Source organism: Rhinopithecus bieti, unplaced genomic scaffold, assembly GCF_001698545.2.
Source record: "Rhinopithecus bieti isolate Rb0 unplaced genomic scaffold, ASM169854v2 scaffold_29990, whole genome shotgun sequence".
Taxonomy (NCBI): domain Eukaryota; kingdom Metazoa; phylum Chordata; class Mammalia; order Primates; family Cercopithecidae; genus Rhinopithecus; species Rhinopithecus bieti.
The window spans coordinates 194096-218062 of NW_016812921.1; the positions used below are offsets into that span (position 1 = coordinate 194096).

Sequence of the window (23967 nt, forward strand, 5' to 3'; positions counted from 1 at the left end):
TGACCAAGTCAGTTTTATCCCAGGAATGTAAAGAGGTTCAACAGAAAATCAACATAATTTGCCACATTAACAAAACAAAGGTGGAAAATAAAACAATCATATCAATAGATGGAAGAAAATAAAAACAATTTAAATCATTCATGATTTTAAAATGATTTTAAATGATTTTTGAAATCCTTCTTAAACTCAGAAAAGGAAATATACTGCCTTAATGTGAAAAGGAGCATCTTTAGAAATCCAATAGGAAATATCATAATGGTTGGATATTGAAAGCTTCCCTCTGAGAGAAGTAAGCTAAGGATGTCTGTTTTCAGCATTGTACTGAAAGGCTTAGCCCATGCAAAAGGGGAGAAAAAGCTGAACAACTGGAAATGTAACTACCATTATTTGCAGATGACATGATGGTGTCGTTTATGAATCTTCCATAACTGAATTCAGCAAGGCTGCCAAATATATCAACATACAAACACAATTTGATTTCTACATACTAGCAATAAAGAGTAAATAGGCCGGGCGCAGTGGCTCACACCTGTAATCCTAGCACTTTGGGAGGCTAAGATGGGCACACTGCCTGAGCTCAGGAGTTCGAGACCAGCCTGGGTGAGATGGTGAAACCCTGTCTCTACCAAAATACAAAAAATCAGGAGGGTGTGGAGGTAGGCACTTGTAATCCCAGCTACTCAGGAGGCTGAGGCATGAGAATTGCTTGGACCCAGGAGGCGGAGGTTGCTGTGAGCCAAGATCGTGCCACTGCACTCCAGCCTGGACAATGAAGCAAAACTCTGTCTCAAAAAAAAAAAAAAAAAAAAAAGAATAAAAATTTTTGATGAAAGTATCCACCGCAAAATTAAAACATATACACACTAAGTACTTGAGACTGTCACAAGAAATATGCAAAATCTCCCCACAGAAAATTACATGTTACTGAGATAAAGTAACAAATATTTGAATGGAGGGACAGATGTCCAAGGGCTGGAAGACTCAGTAATGCAAAGGTGGTCGGGTGCGGTGGCTCACGCCTGTAATCCTAGCACTTTGGAAGGACTAGGCAGGTGGATCACCTGAGGTCTGGAGTTCGAGACCAGCCCTGGCCCACATGGTGAAACCCCATCTCTACTAAAAATACAAAAAATTAGCCGGGTGTGGTGACAGGCGCCTATAATCCCAGCTACTCAGGAGACTGAGGCAGAAGAATCACTTGAACCTGGGAGGCGGAGGTTGCAGTGAGCTGAGATCACGCCATTGCACTGCAGCCCAGGCAATAAGAGCGAAACTCCATCTCAAAATAATAATAATAACAATAATAATGAAAAGGCATTTATTCTCTTTAGACTCATTCAAGGCAATGCTCATAATCTCAGTAAGTATACTGTGACACCTGACAAGCTCATTCTAAAGTGGATCTTGAAATGCACAGGGTAAGAATTGCTAAGACACTTTTTTTTTTTTTAATATGGAACACTTCACAAATGTGTGTCATCCTTGCACAGATACCACGCTCATCTTCTCTGCATCATTCCAGTTTTAGTGTATGTGCTGCCACAGTGAGCATGCAAGATGCTCTTGAAGAAGAAAACAAGACGGCAGGCTTTCACTACAGATGTCAAGACTTACTATAAAACTACGGCAATCAAGAGAGTGTGGTATAGGCACAAAGAATAGAATATAAATCAATGAAATAAAACAAAGAGCAGCAAAACAGATCCACCCGTGTGTGGACAACTCACTGATGACTCATGTGCCACCACAGAGGAGTGGGGCAAGGGCTGTCTTCTCCTTAGACAAGAATGGGACAGCCGGTTATCCTTCTTTAGCAATGAACCCCGGAACCCAGTCCCACACCATTCACAAAAACGCATTCCAGGTGAATGGCAGACCGAAATGTGTACAGCAAAACAACAGCATTCTCTCAAATTAATGGAATAATGTTTTGATCTCAGCCAAGGGAAACAGTACTTAAGGAGAACACAAAAAGCAAAAATCGGGCCAGGCATGGTGGCTCACGCTTGTAATCCCAGCACTTTGGGAGGCCAAGGCAGGTGGATCACCTGAGGTCAGGAGTTCAAGACCAGCCTGGTCAACACAGTGAAACCCTGACTCTACTAAAAATACCAAAAATTAGCCGGGCCTAGTGGTGTACGTCTGTAGTCCCAGCTACTTGGGAGGCTGAGGCATAATAATAACCTGATCTGGAAGGCAGAGGCTGCAGAGAACCAAGATCACGCCACTGCACTCCAGCCTGTGCAACAGAGTGAGACTCTGTCTCAAAAAACAAACAGGCCGGGCGCGGTGGCTCAAGCCTGTAATCCCAGCACTTTGGGAGGCCGAGACGGGCGGATCACAAGGTCAGGAGATCGAGACCATCCTGGTTAACACTGTGAAACCCCGTCTCTACTAAAAAAATACAAAAAAACTAGCCGGGCGAGATGGCGGGCGCCTGTAGTCCCAGCTACTCGGGAGGCTGAGGCAGGAGAATGGCATAAACCCGGCAGGCGGAGTTTGCAGTGAGCTGAGATCCGGCCACTGCACTCCAGCCCGGGTGACAGAGCGAGACTCCGTCTCAAAAACAAACAAACAAACAAACAAACAAAACAAAGCAAAACCAAACAAAAAAGCAAAAAGCAAAAATCACGCAAGAAAAGGTGATGGATAGAACTTCTGTTCACCAAGCTACCATTAGTGGAAAGCCAGCTACAAAGTGGGAGAGAACTCTTGCAAGGTATTACTGACAAAGGGCTGGTATCCAGAATATAATATAAAAAATTCTTATAAATGATCCTACATTAGAAAATGTGCAGCTGCTCTGCCTAGGGAGTAGCCATTCTTTTATTCCTTTGCTTTCTTAATAAACTTGCTTTCACTTTACTATATTGACTTGCCCTGAATTCTTTCTTGCACAAGGTCCAAGAAGCCTCTCTTGGGGTCTGGAACAGGATCCCTTTCTGGTAACATCTTCCTGGTGAATTCCAAAGGGGTAATACTGAGGAGACCCCCGACCCGAAGGAAGTAAGACCACAGCACCAATTGGCCGACTTTGGGTAAGTGGGTCCATTTACCGGGGTAAAGGATGGAATTGGGTTAGAGGCCCAACTTAGGGGAGCCAGAATTTCTCCTAAGACAGAGTGGGTTAAAGGCCCCTCTTAACAAAAGGCAAGGGCACTTGAACAAACCTGGGTTCGAGGCCCAACTTGGGAAGGTACAGTCCTTCCTAAGATATAAGGGGTTAGACGCCCCCCTTCAGTAAAGTCCCTCTCGGCCAAGAATGGATCTGGCACTACAGAATGTTAACCACTATTCTCTTTGGATTAATCTGCCTTGCACTCTTTGCTGACCGCTTTGGGTGACAAGGTTAGGCATGTACAGGATCATGGAACACGGGAGCATTTTTTCTCCCCAAAAGGGGAAACTCCAGAGCTGATGGGACTGCTGGAAAAGATCCCTTCATTACTGACAAGCGGCCACCTGAACTTTTGATTCAGCGTCGCTGCAATGGGTGGGTCTTTCTCTGGCCTCCCTGAGCTCCTCACCTTCCCCATCCTGCTATAGGCAATGCTTTTCTCCCTTTCTCTTTTCCATCTTTTCTGTTACTCAGGGCAACTGTCTGCTCCTTCATCTTGCCCAGAGACCACATGTTGAAAAATGTCCTTGGGAGTTGACTTGTAACCACACTGAGGTACTTTCTCTTGGTTTCCACCATCAAGTGAACAGCAATTTGAGGTTCAGGTCGTAGTTAGCGCTAAAGGTTATCTCGAGCAGTTAAAAGCCTTTGCAAGCTCAGAATTGGATGCTCTGGACTTCTGGGAATAGTCCAAGTGCCCAATACTACAGCTTATTGGCTAAGGTTTATTGTTTTCACCTAGGAGGTTACCTTTGGTAAAGTTCCAAACTCAGAAATATTGGCCGCAAATCCTGGCTGAAGTTGGGTAATAAGAGATTTAAAAGGACTTTTTTAAAAAAAGCACTATGGGCTGGGTGCAGTGGTTCATGACTGTAATCCCAGCACTTTAGGAGGCTCACATGGGTGGATCACAAGGTCAGGGGTTCAAGACCAGCCTAGCCAACATAATGAAACCCCATCTCTACTAAAAATACAAAGAAAAAAAAATTAGCCAGGTGCACGCCTGTAATCCTAGCTACTCAGGAGGCTGAGGCAGGAGAACTGCTTGAACCTGGGAGGTGGAGGTTGCAGTGAGCCAAGATCACGCCACTGCACTCCAGCCTGGGTGACAGAGTGAGACTCCACCTCAAAAAAATTAAAAAAAATAAAAAATAAAATAAATAAAATAAGCTGGGCATGGTGGCTCACACCTGTAATCTCAGCACTTTGGGAGGCCGAGGCGGGTGGATCACCTGAGGTCAAGAGTTTGAGACCAGCCTGATCAACATGGAGAAACCCCGTCTCTAATAAAAATACAAAATTAGCCAGGCATGGTGGTGCATGCATGTAATCCCAGCCGCTCGGGAGGCTGAGACAGGAGAATTGCTTGAACCAGGGAGACAGAGGTTGTGGCGAGATGAGACTGCGCCATTGCACTCCAGCCTGGGCAACAAGGGCAAAACTCTATCTCAAAAAAAAAAAAAAAAATTTTTAACTAATTAAAAAAATAAAAGAGCACTATGGTTAAAAGTCAGCTTAAAAGCAGATATTCAAGGTTTAACAGCCTGGGACTCCTTGGGGGAAACAGAGGAGGCACCACAGACTCCATTTTGGGAAGAACCTCTGTTTTCCTCATGAAATCCCAGGAATTTAAAATTTAAAATCTCAAAATCTAAGGCTCTGCTCTGTTGTGCAGCACTGTGTTACGTGACGGTTTTGACTTCACATTCTGAGAGAGCTTTGGTATAGTAACCAGGTAGGAAATATACTTTGGAGGTAGCTAATGGCAGTAGTAGGGGAATACACAGCTCTTTGCATGTGTGGATCAGCTCTTTGCATGTGTGAAAAAAGTATAAGTGTCACTGGAGTCCCAGAAGGAGAGAAGAAAAAACATGAGGAAGAAGCAATATAGGAAGAGAAGATGGCTGTCATTTTTCTCAAACAGATAAAAGACACCATTCTACAGATTCAAGAAGCCTGTGGACATCTTGAAAATGTCAAAGAACATCACCTCTAAATATGTCATAGTAAGATGGCTGCAATTCAAAGAAAAAGAACATTTTTCAAGCAGCTTATTGGCTAAGGTTTATTGACATTACTGTCAAGAGAGTAACAATCGTCTGGTATCTTCTCAAAAGCCAGTAACAAAATCTTTGCACTGCTGAAAGAAGATAAATAACCACGAAATATAACCTTCAAAAATGAAGTTGCCAGCAAACCTACAGTATAATGAACATACGGGAAGTTCTACGGGCCAGAAGGAAATGATTACCCAGGAAAATATAGAATCTCAGGAAGGAATGTATATAGTAAAAGAATAGAAATGTACGACTGATTAAAAACACAAACAAACAAAAAACAATGGGCCGGGCGTGGGAGCTCACGCCTGTAATCCCAGCACTTTGGGAGGCTGAGGTGGGCAGATTGCTGGAGCTCAGGAGTTTGAGACCAGCCCAGGCCACACGGCGAGACCTCGACTATACTAAAAATACAAAAAAGTAGCCGAGCATGATGGTGTGTGCCTGTGGTCCCAGATACTAGGGAGGCTGAGGTGGAAGGATCACCTGAGCCTGGGGGGTGGAGCTTGCAGTGAGCCGAGCTCACATCCCTGCACTCCAGCCTGGGTGACCGGGCACAACCTTGTCTCAAAAAAAAAAAAAAAAAAACACAATGGTAGTGATATCTTACACTTTGTATATAAATGCAGACAAACTACAAGCCAAGGAGAATGTTAAAAAAAAAAAAAAAGAAGTGTGTCACAGGCTGGGTTCTTTGCAAAGCAGACACTGAGACAGGCTCAGGCATGCAAAAGGATTACTAGAGAATACAAATCTGTGACAGCAAAAGACAGGTAGCAAGATCGGGCAGGAGGAGCTGTCAAGCCACAATGTAGAACTGACAGTCTCCACAAGTCCAATGCCTTTTTAAGGAAAGTCCATGCTAACAGAAAGCAGGCCCTTGTCCCACTGCCTTACTTGGCCATCGGCCAGGGACTGCCCTGCCAATAGCATGACCTAGATTTGAACGCTGATTTAACAGTTGGAGGTTGTGAGCTAGCCATACTCATCAAAGGCTGGCAATGAGCGCCTTTCTTAAAGAATTACAGAACAATTTTTCTAATGAAAACAGATGTAAAAATCCTAAACAACTTATTGGCAAATCAAATCTGGGTGAACAGCTAAAAGGGTAAGATATTATAGCCAAGTGGGATTTATTCTACAAATGAAGGACTACTTTACGTTAGAAAATCAATCAAAATAATTCACCAAATTAATTAAGGAGGAAAACCATATGATCATCTTGCTAGCAGCAGAAAAAGCATTTGACAAAATTCAATACCAACTCATGATAACAACTTTTAACAAACAAGGAGAAGGGAACCTTCTTAATCTGACAGAGTTTCTACCAACAAACAAGCAAACAAAACTACAGAAAACATCATACTTAATTACCACAGGCTTTTCCTCAGATGGAAAAACAGGCAAGAATGCCCACTCTTCAACATTGTTCTATTTCACACTGTACTGGAGGTTCTAGCTTGCGCAAAAAAGCAAAAAAAAAGAATAAAAGTGTAAGTATTGGAAAGGACAAAATAACACTATCATTGTTCACCAATAATGTGATTTTTGTAGACAGGTAATACAAAAGATATATAGACAAACAACTAATTATGAGTAAACAAAGAACTAATAAGTTAACTCAGTGAGATCACTGGATACAAAGTCATCATTTTTTATTTTTGTTTATTTATTTATTTTGAGACTGAGTCTTGCTCTGTCGCCCAGGCTGGAGTGCAGTGGTTCAATCTCAGCTCACTGCAGGCTCCGCCTCCTGTGTTCACACCATTCTCCTGCCTCAGCCTCCCGAGTAGCTGGGACTACAGGCGCCGCCACCTCGCCCGGCTAATTTTTGTATTTTTTTTAGTAGAGACGGGGTTTCACCGTGTTAGCCAGGATGGTCTTGGTCTCCTGACCTTGTGATCTGCCTGCCTCAGCCTCCCAAAGTCCTGGGATTACAGGCGTGAGCCACCACGCCTGGCACAAAGTCATCATTTTAAAATAATAATAATATAGATTGCACTTACATATATAAGCAACAAATCAGTAGAGAAAATTAAAAATTATAGCACTTGTAATAGGAATAAATCTAATAAAAGATGCTCAAGACTTCTGTATTCCAAAGTATAAAAACATCACTGAGAGAAATTAAAGCAGGCCTTTAAAAAGGGAAAACATTCCATAGTCATAAACTGGAAGATTCCATAATTGTAATACAGGTTGAGTATCCCTTATCTGAAATGCTTGAGGTTAGAAGTCTTGGGATTTCAAATTTTTTTAGGCTTTGGAATATTTGCATTATATTGACTTCCCAGTTGAGCATCACATCACAAGGCCAAAAGTCAGAAATCCAAAATGTTTCAATGACCTTTTTCTTTGAGCATCATGTCAGCTTCAAGCAGTTTCTGATTTTAGAGCATTTTGGATTTTGGATTTTCATATTTGGGATGTTCTCAACCTATAAAACATTAATTCTATTCAGATTGAACTAGAGATTCAATGCAATGCCAACCAGTAAGCATATGAAAATAATTTGTCACCAGGCAAATGCAAATTAGCCTGTGCTGCAACACACCTATAACAAAGACTGTAACGAAATAAACAATATCACAAGCTGATGAGAAAAGAGTAACTGGAACTCCTCATGTACTCACTGGCTGTGGGAGTGAAAACTGCTGCACTGCCTTTGGAAAAGTGTTTGGCACTATGTCCTAATGCTGAACAATTCTGCTTCTGCATTTATACCTGGCACAAATGCCTACATATTCTCACCAAGAGACTCACATAAACATGTTCATAACCGCACTATATACAATAGCCCCAAAGTGGAAACGACACAAATGTCCATCTACTTGGGAGTGTGTAAGTAAGTTCTAGTATATTCACACGACAAAATAATACCCATCGATGAGAATAAACTAAAGAACACCTGTTTAAAAGCAGGTAAAGCCAACAGTGTGCGCAGTCAGGACAGCAGTTACCCTTCGTGTGTGGGGGGCGTGAGGGGCTTTGAACCTAGCAACACTTCTGCTTGGAGTGCTGATGACAGGACCACGTCCACTCTGTGGATTCATCAGGCTGTAGACATGCTTACTATTTGTGTTACAAAAGAAAACATAGTATGGAACCAAAAGATGCCACACACACAAAAATACATCCTGCATGATTCCCCTTATACAAAGCTGAAAATAAGATGAAACTAAACTACGTGGGTCAGAATGCATATATAGAACGCTCCAAACACTCGAGCCCAGAGCAATGGCAGTCACCACGCATCAGTAAGTGGGCCCCTCTGGAGGAATGGGTAGTTGATATACGTCAATGTTCTATTGATCTGCCAGCTGTGCTGGTTTCTCAGGAGTATTTGTCAAGCTGTATGTCTATGCTGTGCTATGTGTGTGACATTCTACAGCTAACTCAGAAGCACAACTGCTTTCTGTGAACACTTGCCATAGGTGAGAGTATAGGTGGCTTTCCCAGTCGTATCCAAGGCAGTCAGACAGGGGGATTTGGGCTGCGCTGTGCCCCAGCGCTGCAAGGTGGCCAACAGTGACGGTGGTCGGGGGACACCTGCAGTGAGAGGCTCCCCCCTCAGCACACTCGTCTCACTTCCCTCAGGCTTCGGCTGATTTGGATCTGGTTGCTGAACTACAAGCAAAATCAAAATTTTAAAATCAGCAATTCAGAGCACCATGAACACATTCTCTTTTTAAGCATTCATAGTTTATAATACTGTTTTTTAATCCCAACTATAAAAAAGCTCACAATAATTTGTTTAGATCTTTGCATCACAGTCACTGCCAACTAACCAAAGGATTAAAGGAGTTTTAGTCATGGATGATGATGGTTGTGAAATAAAGTTAAAAACAACCCACCATCCTGGTGACCACAGCCTCACAGACAAAGGTGACCTTGGAGTGGTTCCCACTTTCCCAACCTCTGGACAGGTCTGTGTCACCTCTACTATCCCTGGCACCACAGCAGTGAACAGCCAGGTATCCATAGCATGGGGACAGGACCTGGTGGCCCACTCAGACAGGAGGAAAGCAAGCAGAACCACCACGTCAGCCTAGGGATCCAAACAACTATCACCATGTTCAAAGAAAAAGACATAAAAGATTATTTGATTATAGGCCGGGCATGGTGGCTCATGCCTGTAACCCCAGCACTTTGGGAGGCTGAGGCGTGTGGATCATGAGGTGAGGAGATCGAGACCATCCTGGTCAATATGGTGAAACCCCGTCTCTACTAAAAAAAAAAAAAAAAAATTAGCCAGGCGTGGTGGTGGACGCCTGCAGTCCCAGCTACTCGGGAGGCTGAGGCAGGAGAACGGCGTGAACTCAGGAGATGGAGCTTGCAGTGAGCCGAGATCATGCCACTACACTCCAGCCTGGGTGACAGAGCAAGACTCTGTCTCAAAAAAAAAAAAAAAAAGATTATTTGATTATATAGGTCCTGGAAAAGATTACTTTAATCTTGTCTTTTACTTTAAAAAGAATTACTTTAATCTTCTTCCAGGAGCTGTATAACCACAATTTGCCCAAGTGGTAAGAAACACTGCTCTAAGATGCACTCACACCAACAAACTCTGAATTTGAAAGGCACTGCGTGATGGCTAATATTGATGTCAACCTGATGGGACTGACATATGCAAAGTATTCTTCCTGGGTGTGTCTGTGAGGGTGTTGCCAAAGGAGATTAACATTTGAGTCAGCGGACTGGGAAAGGCAGACCCACCCTCAATCTGGGTGGGCACTATCTAATCAGCTGCCAGTGTGGCCAGAATAAAAGCAGGCAGAATGTGGAAAGACTAGACTGGCTTAGCCTCCCAGCCTACACCTTTCTCCTGTGCTGGATGCTTCCTGCCCTTGAACACTGGACTCCAAGTTCTTCAGCTTTGGGACTCAGACTGGCTTCCTTGCTCTCAGCTTGCAGACGGCTTATTGTGGGACCTCACCTTGCGATGGTGTGAGTCAATATGCCTTAATAAACCTCCCTTTATATATATACATCTATCCTATTAGTTCTGTCCCTCTAGAGAACCCTGACTAATACACACTATCTGATTACAAAGGGGAAATAATCTCCTAAAACCTTTCTCAAATCCTCGGGTATGGAGGAGACCCTGGGCTGGTCTGCTGCCAGCAGTGACACTGTACAAACAGCCAAGGTCTGAGAGTGGGACCAGCATGGGGGTCCTGTGGCTCTAACAACACACTCACATGCTTGTACTGGCTTCATTTCTGGTTTCCGCTTCTTGCTAGTTTTCTTTTTAAAAAATATATGTATATTCTTTCTTTCTAAATATGTATTTCATTCATGTATGAGGCTAAAATTCTGAAAAGCAGCCAAATCTATGCTGAAAATTAAACACTTTAAAACCACAAGAAGATGAGTATTTCAGAAAGTTTAAATTAAAATTTTAAATAATGTAAGTTAAATAAAACCTTAGAAGTATTTTTACAAAATGCTAAGTCACTTGAATATGAGCAGTAAATTTTCTACCTGCTCAAATAAAGGAAGCAGTAATGTGATTCTAAATTCACCATTATACACAGTGACCACTGAGTCTGGAAACAGAATATACAAAGCAATAACCATGGATAATATAGATTTGCCCTGTTTCTCAACTTCATGGCCACCCTTTTCATACAAACACAAAAGCTCAAAGTTGGACAACTCTTACCTTCCAACAATTCCTCAAAATCATCCACAAAGAACTCCTTCAATGGAGGGCGCTTTGGCCTCTTCAGGGTGTTAAGAAGCTGCTGGATTTTGGAGGACACTCTGCTGTTCACAGGGACACCTGTCACGGGAAGGACAGAGGAGCACTGAGGCCAGGTCACATCACAACCTCTGGAGAAGTGTACACAAGTGTTAAGGCCCAAGAACAAACCACACGATGCATCAGGGCTTACAAATCCGTCCAAGTGTGGGCCCCACTGGACAGTCATTTTGGAATTAATTCATTTAGAAAACACTTATTGAATGCCTTCCGGGAAATAGGACTTGTTCTAAGCTAGCAGTTTTTTTTGTTTTTGCTTTTTTGCTTTAGACGGAGTCTTGCTGTTGCCAGGCTAGAGTGCAGTGGTGTTAATTTGGCTCACAGCAATCTCCGCCTCCCAGGTTGCAGCTATTCTCCTGCCTCAGCCTCCCAAGTAGCTGGGTCTACAGGTGTGCACCACCACGCTCGCTAATTTTTGTATTTTTAGTAGCAACGGGGTTTCACCATGTTGGCCAGGATGGTCTCGATCTCTTGACCTTGTGATCCGCCTGCCTCAGCCTCCCAAAGTGCTGGGATTACATGCATTAGCCACCACGCCCGGCCTAAACTAGCAGTTTTTTAAATGGTCCAGGGACCCCTGGGGCATCCAGGACCCTTTCAGGAAGTTTATGAGGTCACGACTATTCCATGGTAATGTTAAGAAGCCATGGCCCTGTAATCCCAGCACTTTGGGAGGCCGAGGTGGGTGGATCATGAGGTCAGGAGATTGAGACCATTCTGGCTAACACAGTGAAACCCCATCTCTACTAAAAATACAAAAAATTGGCTGGGCATGGTGGCAGGCGCCTGTAGTCCCAGCTACTCAGGAGGCTAAGGCAGGAGAATGGCGTGAACCCAAGGTGGAGCTTGCAGTGAGCCGAGATGGCACCACTGCACTCCAGCCTGGGTGAAAGAGCGAGACTTCTTCACAAAAAAAAAAAAAGAAGTCATTTGCCAGCCGGGAGCAGTGGCTCATGGCTGTAATCCCAGCACTTTGGTTGGCTAAGGCAGGAGAGGATCGTTCGAGGCCAGAAGTTTAAGACTAGCCTGGTCAACATAGCAAGACCCTGTCTCTACAAAAAATTTAAAAAATAAAAAATTATCTGGATCTGGTGGCTTGTGCCTGCAGTCCCAGCTCCTTGGGAGGCTGAAGAGGAAGGACTGCTTGAGTCCAGAAGTTTCAGGCTGCAGTGAGCCATGATCAAGTCAATGAACTCCAGCCTGGGCAACAGAGTCGCTATTAAAAAAAAAAAAAAAAAAAAAGCGGGGGCCGGGCACAGTGGCTCACTCCTGTAATCGCAGCACTTTGGGGGTCCAAGGTGGGCAGATCACTTGATTTTGAGACCAGCCTGGCCAACATGGCAAAACCCCATCTCTACTAAAAAATACAAAAATTAGCCAAGGTTGGTGGTGTGCACCTGCAGTAAAGAAAAAAAAATTAGCCAAGAGTGGTGGCAGTTGCCTGGAATTCCAGCTACTTGGGAGGCTAAGGCAGGAGAATCGTTCGAAACCAGAAGGCAGAGGTTGCAGTGAGCCAAGATCACACCACTGCACTCCATCCTGGGTGACAGAGCAAGACTCTGTCAAAAAAAAAGAAAAAAGAAAAAAAGAAAAAAGAGAAGAAAAAGCAGAGTTGGAGGACTCCAACTGTATAATTTCAAGAATTTTAAGAAAATCACAGTAGTCATGGCTATACAAGGTGTAAGGACAGATAAATAAGGAAATGGAACAACATACAGAGCCCAGAAATAGACCCTTCCCTCTCCAACATGGTCTACTGATTTTCATTAAAGATGCCAAGGAACTTGGTGGGGGAAAGAATGGTCTTTATTATAAATGGTGCTAGAACAACTGAATAGCCACATACAAAAATGTAAACTTTGATTCATACCCGATACTTATGCTAAAATTAACTCAAAATGAACTATCTAGCTAAATGTAAATACTAAAACTATAAAATTTTGGAAGAAAATATAGGAGAAAACATTTGTGGCCCTGGGTTAGACAAAAATTTCTTAGGTATGACACAAAAGGACAATCCATTAAAAAATCTGGTAAACTGAATGTCATAAAAATTTAAACCATCTCCTCTTTGAAAGGCACTGTTAAAGCAAGCCAGACTGGGAGAAAATACAAATGATAAACCTCATATGGGATGACTTGTATCTAGAATATATAAACAACCCTCAAAACTCAGTAAGAAAACAAGCACAATTTGGCTGGCCACAGTGGCTTACACTGTAATCCCAGCACTTTGGGAACCCAAGGCAGGCAGAGATGAGGAGTTCAAGACCAGCCTGGCCAACATGGCAAAACCCTGTCTCTACTAAAAATACAAAAATTAGTCAGGCATGGTGGCATGTGCCTGTAATCCCAGCTACTCGAGAGGCTGAGGCAGAAGAATTGCTTGAACCTGGGAGGTGGAGGTTGCAGTGAGCCAAGATCGCACCACTGCACTCTGCCCGGGTGACAGTGAAACTCTATCTCAAAAAAAAAAAAAAAAAAAAAAAAAAAAAAAAAAAAAAAAAAAAAAAAAAAAAAGAAAAAAACAAAATTTAAAAAAAAAAAAAAGAAAAAGAAAGAAAGAAAGAAAAGAAAAGAAAGGAAACAAGCACAATTTAAAAAAAAAAAAAGGCAAAAAGTATGAACAGATACTTTCCCTAAAGAGATACACAGATGGGGCCGGGCGCGGTGGCTCAAGCCTGTAATCCCCACACTTTGGGAGGCTGAGACGGGCAGATCACGAGGTCAGGAGATCGAGACCATCCTGGCTAACACGGTGAAACCCCGTCTCTACTAAAAAATACAAAAAAACTAGCTGGGCGCAGTGGCGGGCGCCTGTAGTCCCAGCTACTCGGGAGGCTGAGGCAGGAGAATAGGGTAAACCCGGGAGGCGGGGCTTGCAGTGAGCCGAGATCCGGCCACTGCACTCCAGCCTGGGCAGCAGAGCGAGACTCCGTATCAAAAAAGAAAAAAGATACACAGATGGCAAATAGGTACATGAAAAGATGCTCAACACACCATCAGCCATTAGGGAAATGCAAATTGAAATGGTAATGAGGTATTTCTACATGCTTATTGGGATGGTTAAAATTTTTTAAGCATAATACCAACTGTTGAAAAGGGTGTGGAGGAATACTCTCACTACTAATAATGAGAATGTAAAATGGTACAATCACTTTGGAAAACAGCGTGACAGTTTCTTAAAAAGTTAAAAATAGGGTGGGCACGGTGGCTCACACCTATAATCCCAGCACTTTAGGTGGCCAAGGCAGGTGGATCACTTGAGGCCAGGAGTTTGAGGCCAGCCTGCACAACATGGTGAAACCCCATCTCTACTGAAAATGCAAAAATTAACTGGGCGTGGTGGCACATGCCTGTAATCTCAGCTACTCGGGAGGGTGAGGCAGAAGAATCACTTGAACCCAGGATGGGGAGGTTTCAGTGAGCCAAGATCATGCCACTGCACTCTAGCCTGGGCAAAAGAGTGAGACTCGGTCTCCAAAACAAAAGTTAAAATACACCTACAATATAATTCAGCCATTCTACTTCCAGGTATTGACCCAAAAGAAATGAAAGTAGCCATCTATGCAAAAACGTGTACAAGATTGATTATTCATAGCAGCTTTACTTGTAACAGGCCCAAACTAGAAACAACCTAAATACACATCAACAGGTGAATAGACAAATTGTGGTGCATCCATCTAATGAAATATTACTCAATGAAAAGGAGTAAACTATTGACACAGAACATGAATGAATCTCAAAATATTTATGGAGAGTGGTAGAAGCCAGACCATAAACGTAAACGCTGTATGATTCCATTTATATACAATTCTAGAAAATGCAATCTAATCTAAAGTGACAGAAAGTAAATCAGTTGTTCCCTGAAGTGTACGGGGAAAGCCAAAGGATCCGAACAGGGGAGGACCAAGGAACACAAGGACACTTTTGGGCATGGTGGATACGGTCATTATCTTGATTGTAGTGATGCTTTCACAGGTGTACAAATGTCCTAAAACTTACAATATTGTACACTTTAATTTTTGTTTATTTTTTTGAGAACAGAGTCTCACTCTATCGCCCAGGCTGAAGTGCAGTGACGCGATCTTAGCTCACTGCAACCTCCGCCTCTCGGGTTCAAGTGAGTCTCCTGCCTCAGTCTCCCGAGTAGCTGGGACTACAGACGCCCACCACCACACCCGGCTAATTTTTTGTATTTTTAGTAGAGACAGGGTTTCACTGTGTTAGGATCGTCTGGATCTCCTGACCTCGGTGATCCACCCGCCTCGGCCTCCCAAAGTGCTGGGATTACAGGTGTGAGCCACTGCGCCTGGCCGAAACTGTACACTTTAAATATGTGAAATTCATTATGTCAATTACCCTTTCATTAAACTCTTAATCTTTTAAAATATAAGGAGTAATAAATTCAATTAAAAACATGTCTAACCAATGTACAGCCTGCTTCATGTTGATTCAGTATTTTTCTTCTGCCTCTGGACAAGGAGATGAAAGCCCTCGACAAAATCTGACACCCTGTTTGGGAGTACCAAAATATATGATAGGCCCCAGCTCTGAGCTCCTCTGAATTTTTATTTAAATTATTACTTTGGGGAAAAAAATGACATGATTTTGATAAAACACATTGAAGACTATTTCAAAAAGAAATGGTATAAATGAGGACATGATGAAAGTTACACAGACATCTCTGAGCCTGTACGTGGGAAGCCATGACTACTACTGTGCAACTTCACAGGCTGCTGAGGATGGAGAGCGCAGGGGCTGTTATGTCACAGGTGGGTGTGTGCACTTGCACTGACTAAGTCATTCTGTCTGCCACACTGAATCTAAATAAAGAAACTTCCCACAGCTTCTCATTTCCCTACTATGTTGCAGATTGAAACTCCTTTTGCATCCTATCTAAATTTGGAAGTCTTTTCCCTCCCCACTTTCCTTGTTCCCCCTCTGACCAATTCCATTGATATTTCCAATTATTTCACCACCTGATGCTTTCCATAACATTAACTGCACACACTGGTTTCCATTTATCTGTACAGATTAAAACTGATGGTTGGCTTGGGTTTGCTACACTGAATCCATTAAAACTGTGTTCAATACCCAAAGACAAAACCTGTGCTCTGCTGTTTCACAAGGAGAAAGAGAGGCATGCTCACCATCTGCTGTTTCCAGCATGCTCCCGCTGCACCCCCGAGGAACACTTCTCACAGAAGCCACCTGTGGACGCTCAAAGTACGAATGCTCCACGAGGCCCGTGGTGACATCAGGAGGGGCAGAATGCAGATCTGCTTTTGAAAAACACACCCAAAATGAAAGTGGCTGTTAAGTCAAATGAGTATTAAGCTGCTCTTCAAACCCCATTAGTCCAAAGCTCCACTAGCTGAGCTCTAAGTGGGGCGAGTGTGGCATTTTCATTAATTTTGTTTTCTTGGCTGACCAAACACATTTTAGGACCGTATGAACACCCAGACACGTTATGTAGACATCTGCATGCATGTGGGTGGCTCAATACTCAAAGAGATCCACACTCAGAACCACCATCTTCAGCACACAGACAGGCACAGAGTAAACCTGCCTGTCACAATGGCCTGATGAGATTTTGGTTAGAAATTCCCTCAAGGGGCCAGGCGTGGTGGCTCACGCCTGTAATCACAGCACTTGGGGAGGCTGACGTAGGCGGATCACCTGAGGTCAGGGGTTCGAGACCGGCCTGGCCAACATGGCGAAACCCCGCCTCTACTAAAAATACAAAAATGAGCCAGACGTCGTGGCACATGCCTGTAATCCCAGCTACTGGAGACGATGAGGCAGGAGAATCGCTTGAACCCAGAAGGCGGAGGTTGCAGTGAGCCGAGATCGTACCACTGCACTCCAACCTGGGCAACAGAGCGACGAGAGAGAGAGAGAAAGAAAGAAAGACAGACAAAAAGACAGACAGAAAGAAATAAATTCCCTCAAGGAAGCAGAAACAAATTTGAAATCAATTGTCATTGGTACATTTTTTTGTAACATTATGAAAAAAACAGCCAGGCTCATACAAACTACTACAACCCCCAAAAAAGTATGTTGGACACCATACCTTTGCAGTCCTAAAAGAATACAACTACAGAAATTAAAACTTCCCCCACTGCCAGTTAAAATATCTGCAAAACTAAGAGACCACAATCAAGTTCTTTTTTTTTGAGATGGAGTCTCACTTTATCACTGCCCAGACTAGAGTGCAGTGGCACAACCTTGGCTCACTGCAACCTCCGCCTCCTGAGTTCAAGCGATTCTCCTGTCTCAGCACACCAAGTAGCTGGGATTACAGGCATGCGCCACCACACCCAGCCAATTTTTGTATTTTTAGTAGAGACAGGGTTTCAACATGTTGGCCAAGCTGGTCTCGAACTCCTGGACTCAAATGATCCACCCACCTCGGCCTCCTGAAGTGCTGGGATTACAGGTGTGAGCCACCGCACCTGGCCACAATCAAGTTCTTAAAGTAGAATTGGTGTAACATTTAAAAATAGACATTCGATCTGGAACATGTGTAAAAGTCACTCCTTTCATTGTCTGAATGTACATTTTTGTGTTTTATTTCCATGGTACAGTCTGTCTATCTGTTCAGAATGCTGGCTGACTATAAGTTCCTTTAGGAATTATGGTTATAATTGGGTCTACCACTAGGAAAGGCATTGTGTCTTTATAGACATTGTATTCTATCACAATAATGAATACACAGATGCTTGTCCACTTATAAAAATCAACACTGGGGCCAACACGATAGCTCACATCTGTAATCCTAACACCTTGGGAGGTCGAGGCAGGCAGATCAGCTGAGGTCAGGAGTTCGACAATGGCCTGGCCAACACGGCGAAACCCCGTCTCTACTAAAAATACAAAAATTATCTGGGCGTGGTGGTGCATGCCTGTAATTCCAGCTACTCAGGAGGCTGAGGCAAGAGAATCGCTTGAACCCGCGAGGTGGAGGTTGCAGTGAGCCGAGATTGCACCACTGCACTCCAGCCTGGGGAAAAGAGTGAGACTCTGCCTCCAAAAAATAAAAGAATCAACATTGGCTGTGCAGCGGCTCACACTTATAATCCCAGCACTTTGGGAGGCTGAGGCAGGAGGATCACTTGAGCCCAGGAATTTGAGACCAGCCTAGGCAACATAGCGAGATTCCATCTCTTAAAAAAATAAATAAATAGCTGGGCATGGTGGCGGATACCTGTGGTCTCAGCTACTTGGGAGGCTGAGGTGAAATGGATCACGGGAGCCCAGGAGTTCCAGGTTACACTGAACTAGGACCATACCGCTGCACTCTAGCCTGGGCCACAGAGTGAAATCTTATCTCAAAAAAAAAAAAAAAAAAAAAAAAAATCAACACTAGTCTCTGTTAGGTAGAGACAACTGGTAATGTTTAATATTTTAATGAAGGTACCTATTAGTATCACTGTGGTACTCCTAGGTACAATGTAAAGCAGTAACTTTTTACTAGGTTTGTATAAAGCTATGAAGTATATGAAAGCACAAACTCACTATCTGCATAGCAGAATATACCTTCTGAAAAAATCTAAACCGTTAAGATTTTTCACAACCCTTACCCTTAAAAAAGCCTGATGGCACCGGCCGGCGCGGTGGCTCAAGCTTGTAATCGCAGCATTCTGGGAGCGCTGAGGCGGCGGATCACAAGGTCGGAGATCGAGACATCCTGGCTAACACGGTGAAACCCCATCTCTACTAAAAATACAAAAAACAGTCCGGGCGAGGTGGCGGCGCCTGTAGTCCCAGCTACTCGGGAGGACTAGACAGCCCCGCCCCGCCCGCGGCAGCCACATGGCCCCCCGCCTCGCCACCAGGAGCGGAGCCCCTGCCCGTGAGCTGGACGACCTTCTGCCAGTGCACTCGCCGCAGCTTGGGACAAGAGCGAGACTCCGTCTCAAAAAAAAAAAAAAAAAAAAAAAAAAAAAAAAGCCTGATGCAGATCAAATTAGCATTTAACGTATGTCTATCAGGAGGTTCTTTTCAGTTAAAAAAATTTCGCCCTCTTCCAAATTCCAACAAAAAGAATAAGTGATTTTAAAGCTATATAGGGAAAAAGTATATCACGGATATAACACATCATGTACTACAAGTAGTTTTTTAAAATAGCTATTATAATGGCTGGGATCAGTGGCTCACTTCCTGTAATCCAACATGTGAAAGGCCAAGAACGAGGATCCTGAGGCCGTGAAGACCAGCCTGGGCAACATAGTAAAAACCCCATCTTTCCAAAATAATTTTAAAATTAGACTGGCAGGCTGATTTTGTCCTACAGTCCCAGCTACTAGGAGGCTACGGTGAGAGAATTTCTTAAGCCTAGGAGTCAGGCTGCAGTGAACTATGGATCATGCCACTGTACTCCAGTGTGAGTAACAGAGCAAGACCCTGTCTCTAGGGGGAAAAAAAAAAAAAAAAAAAAAACCCACCTGCAAAAAAAAAAACAACATTAAAAAAAAAAAAAAAAAACCAGCTGCATAAAAATAAACTACATTCAAAACAAAACAAAACTATAATTAGAAGTATTGCTTTTAAAAATAGGTATTTACATTAGTATAAAAATGCTTAATATATTTGATTTCCTTAATCCAAAACTGAAAGTGATATTTTTAAAAATTATCTTTACCTGATACATTCTACCTCAAATGTTTTACTTAATATATTCTTCCTCTTTTCATGTTTCTTTCCTTAGTTTAATTTGAAGACACATCTAGTGTTAGAAACTAAAACAAAGGATGATTTCCGTAATAATAGGGAAGTTGAGTATTTTTGAGATTCAGAAATTCAAATTAACTATGCCCAACATTTAGGATGTGGGTAGCTACAATCTGTAGAAAATTGCAATCCTGTAAGCAAGGTATTAAATCAAGCCCAAGTTAAGAACTTTTTAAAAAATTTGTTAGAATTGATCACAAAATGTTGATGCTAGGACTAACAGGAAAGGAAGAGATGATTACAGCTGCATTTGCAGGAGTCAGGAGCTGTCTTCCATCAACACAGGTCATAAACCTACATTATAAATAATTGCAGCCAAGTCCTTTTCAGAGAATGAAAACATCTAATTCAAACACACATTAGAGTTAAATGCTTTGCTTTTAACTGGAAAGCTGAGGGCTGTATGGTTAAACATTCTGAACTGTGGCTAATTTTTCATGCTGAGTAAGCTTTTATTTCTAACCCACCAGGAAACGGTGTTGAGATGACTCAGCAATGGCTAATAAACTCAAGCTACAAATGTTTTGTTTGCTCTCCTGGACCATCTCATCTAGAAAGGAGATTCTGGGAGAAGAAATGAGGTAACAGAACATTTAAAATTACTGTTTTCCTGCCCCCGCCTCAGAATTGGAGTTAACTATGTATTTCTATAAAGTTAAATCACCAATGATGAACAGAGAAGGAAAAAAAATAGTGCAAAAGCTGTTTTCAACACCTCCTTGAGAAAAGGTGGGCAGCAGCCTCTGGCCAGGGAACACCCAGGAAAGCCACAGAAATAATCTGGGCAGGCTGTTTGCCAAAGAGGAGCTTTCTCTGTGGAAAATGCTGCCTTCTGCTACCCTGGTAGTCTTAGCGTTCCTCTATGAGCTGGAAGCAGTTTAGAGACAGAGCAGGGCACTGCGAGCTTTCATCTGAGACTGACACCTCAGGAGAAGGACACATGTTTCATGGAAACAGATGTATTAACTCAAACAAATAAAAAATGAAGAGCAACAGTGATGCGCCCTACGGAGGATGCTGAGACAGAAGCTGCGGGCCACTCAACGTACCCAACTTGTCCCCAATCCAGCCAAATGACCACACGTACCCAAATTGTCCCCAATCCAGCCAAATGACCAAGGTCTTACAAAAAAGAGCTCGGCACCCATGGGGACCCCAGCACAAACAACAGCATGTCATGGGTGTCACTATTTCAGTTTTGGCAGAAAAGCAACTAAAAGCAAAGAAAATGAATAGGAATCAAGAAAATTGGTATCAGCCCTGGCTTCACCACTTAGGCTGCTGTGCGATCTCAACCAAGTTAAAATCACTGGACTTTTTTTCTTCCTTCCTCATCTGGGAATAAAAGCAGGGGATTAAGATGAGTCTTCAACAATACTGATTGTATTTGATGGTACTTGTGCAAGAGTGTATGTGGGTTTCACATGCCAGCTACATACAGTTAACTATGCTGCCGTTTTAGTTAAAAAATAGAATTTCAAAGGATGAAAGGTTTACACTTTTTTCATGTCTAACATGAATGTAATCCAAGAGATTCTATGATTTGGGAAAGATCCACGCATCCATATGATTAGCTCTGACGGACACCTTTTCACACCGAAGGCTGTCTAACCTGGTATCTGGAAGAGCGAAAGCCAGACCACACTGCAGCCCTCTGCCCCAACCTCAGATTTCCAGCCAGGTACAGAGACAACCAATGGCCCTGCAGCTGTGAACATATACAGCCAAGAGGAAAGGCACAGACAACAGAGAGGCAGCCAGGTCAAGGGTGATGATCACAGCCACCAGCAGGTATGGATGTGTGCTGACCATCTACCCCTGCACCTACTGTGTGCACCAGCTACCCCTCAAGACCAGGAAGGTGTTATGACACTGAGAAACACTGCACCCTTCTGGAGGACTATGAGAAATGCCCCATGCCCCAAAGGACTAGGACTGCCAAATTAAAGAAGTATGAAGAACTACTTTTGTTACCAAAAGGACATTTCCCAGATGAAAAATAAGGTAGGTCTTGATGGGGAAAAAATTTGCAACTGAGCTGTATTGTTCAAAAGGTTATTAGAGATTTAATCTAAATGATGAATTAACCAAACATTACCCCATTTCTTTCAAGTGCAATTATTAAAAGCTCAAAATCAATTTAATGTCTCAGGCAGAAAAAGCCAGCACAGGTTATCTGGGTTGTGTGACCTCAGTCACCTGGAGAGCACTCAGGCCTGCAGCTAAGTCTGCAGGGTGGCGCCCGGCTCAGGTGCCCTCTACCTGCTCCTCTGTCCTGGACACTCCTGACCCCGCTCTGTGGCACAGGGGCCGCAGCAGCTTGTTACTGACCTATGTGGGTGTGGGCCTCAAGGCCTGCGAGTGCAGTGGCAGCGGCGGCCCCCGGCGTGGCTGCAGCACTGGGAGCGGCGGTGGGTCTCCCTCCCGGGTGAGATGAGGTGGAGGATGCAGAGGATGAGGTGGACGAGCCCTGAATGACCCGGTCGAGCCAGGGCTCGACGCTGGAATGGCTCTGGAGCGGAGTGGAGGTGAGTCGCCCGGGTCGCCGTAAAGAGCCCTCATCTTCTGAGGCAGACGACGTGTCTGTGGTTAAAATAACGATGACAGGCATGATATCGGGATGAATCAAGAGGAGGACGGAGTTCCCACTCGCACTGGAGCCTCCCAGGCCTGTGTGCAGCATGCTTCTGTACACCTGGCACAGCTCTGCCCAAAGCCACGCAGTCAGCTCAAAGGTCACCCTCAATCTAGAAGGGTGTGCAAGGAGCCCTACTGTGGGGAAAATGATTCCATGAGTCCCCAGCTCCCCAGAGAGAACTCAGCCACAGGGCACCACACACACTCAGTGAAGACAGCCTCTGATCTCCTAAACTGCTTCGGCATCTACCTCAGTGGGGGTGTCCCGTGAATATCCAGTGCTGCACTGCATGTCCACACAGAGTCAGACACCATATCCACACACCAGTCAGCATCACCCAGGGGCGAGCCCGGGCCCGGCCCTACACCTTGGAGGCAATGAGAAGGCCTCCCGGCCGTGCAACAACATGGTGGCCACGGGAGAACCACAGCCCGGTCTGTATGCATCCTTTCAGGGGAGTCAGGTGAACTAGCTCTACAAACAACTCCTTCCCCAAGAAAATGGCTTCAGTCAACAAAATTAACTGTACATTAAGGTTTCTTCAAGTAAGCAGGAGTGAGTGTTTTATTATGGGTTTTACAATTATTAAAAAATTATTTTAAAATTGGATAATGTCTATAGCTATGTTTAATAAAAACAACAATGTGACAGTCATTTCTAAGATTTTTTCAACAATAAACTTCTTTTAAGCAAGAAAGTGTTACCAAAACCACTAAATCATCTTGTGAATCTGGTGTGTTATTGTGTAGTATCTCCATATGCATCAAACTAAAAATGAGTGTCACTATTTTTGTTACTTTAAATATACAACAATGCAAGTTCATGAATATGAAGTCATTAGACACTATCAACATCTTGTACAGTTTAAAAGGAAGACTAAAATACATTATTGCTAGAGAGAAACCTCATATAAAAGTTTTCATTTCTAATGGTACCAATAATAAAACAACAAAATCAACCCCAAAACTTTCCAAATAGTCTTATACTGTTGCATGTAAGTCCTGGTTACAACCTGTTAAGTTATAGGTAGTGAGATGAGAATAACCGTAACATTCTTAATTCAGGAAGCTTTAGCTTAGTGCTTATTTTAGGTTCCTCTTAGTGCTTTAGGTTCCTCTCTTTACTAAAAAACATAAATAGCATCTTAGTAAAAGAAATTAAGATCCACACAAAAAGTCTTACAGAAAGCAAGTACCCATTTGGGTAAGAATACTATGTACACCATAGATTTTCAGGTAAGGAATATGAGCATATGCAAACATTTTTAATCTCCAAATGTGTCCAATCTATACTACAGGCCAGACGGATATTCCAACTCAGTGGGAAGTAAATAGGATAACATCAGGCCTGTGAAACACTCAAAAAAGCCCCTCCTGACATTGTTTGTCAATACCTGGAGGGGTGTAGGTTTCCACAGACGAATGCACAAGGACAGAACGTCTTTTCGAAGGCATAGGCATCTTCCTCTCTTTGTATTTGGCCAAAGCTGCTTGCACGGCTTCAGTGTGGACATCTACACAGGAAGGACAGCAGTAAAAATACTTTTTACAAGACTGGTTATAAAGTAACAAATTAAGTTTCATGTCTTTGTTTGTTTTCAGTGGGGGTAAAAGGAATAGAAGCTCTCTCTGTCTATCCCACATGCTGGTCCTAG

The 23967-nt window shown here is 43.3% G+C and overlaps 1 protein-coding gene across 4 annotated transcripts in view; it reads right to left on the bottom strand.

Moving 5' to 3' along the window:
• Positions 1–23967, bottom strand: part of DIP2A (DIP2 acetate--CoA ligase A) — a 107199-nt gene that overhangs the window by 43276 nt on the left and 39956 nt on the right. For all 4 annotated transcript variants that reach the window (XR_001880509.1, XM_017847293.1, XM_017847294.1 and 1 more), the window contains exons 4-8: positions 23707–23826; positions 22007–22258; positions 16093–16221; positions 10841–10960; positions 8605–8802 (exon numbers count right to left, since the gene is read on the bottom strand). Coding sequence is in view for 3 of the 4 variants with exons in the window: in XM_017847293.1 (XP_017702782.1) it covers positions 8605–8802; positions 10841–10960; positions 16093–16221; positions 22007–22258; positions 23707–23826 (819 nt within the window). In the remaining variant the exon portion in view is untranslated. The remainder of the gene's footprint in view (positions 1–8604; positions 8803–10840; positions 10961–16092; positions 16222–22006; positions 22259–23706; positions 23827–23967) is intronic.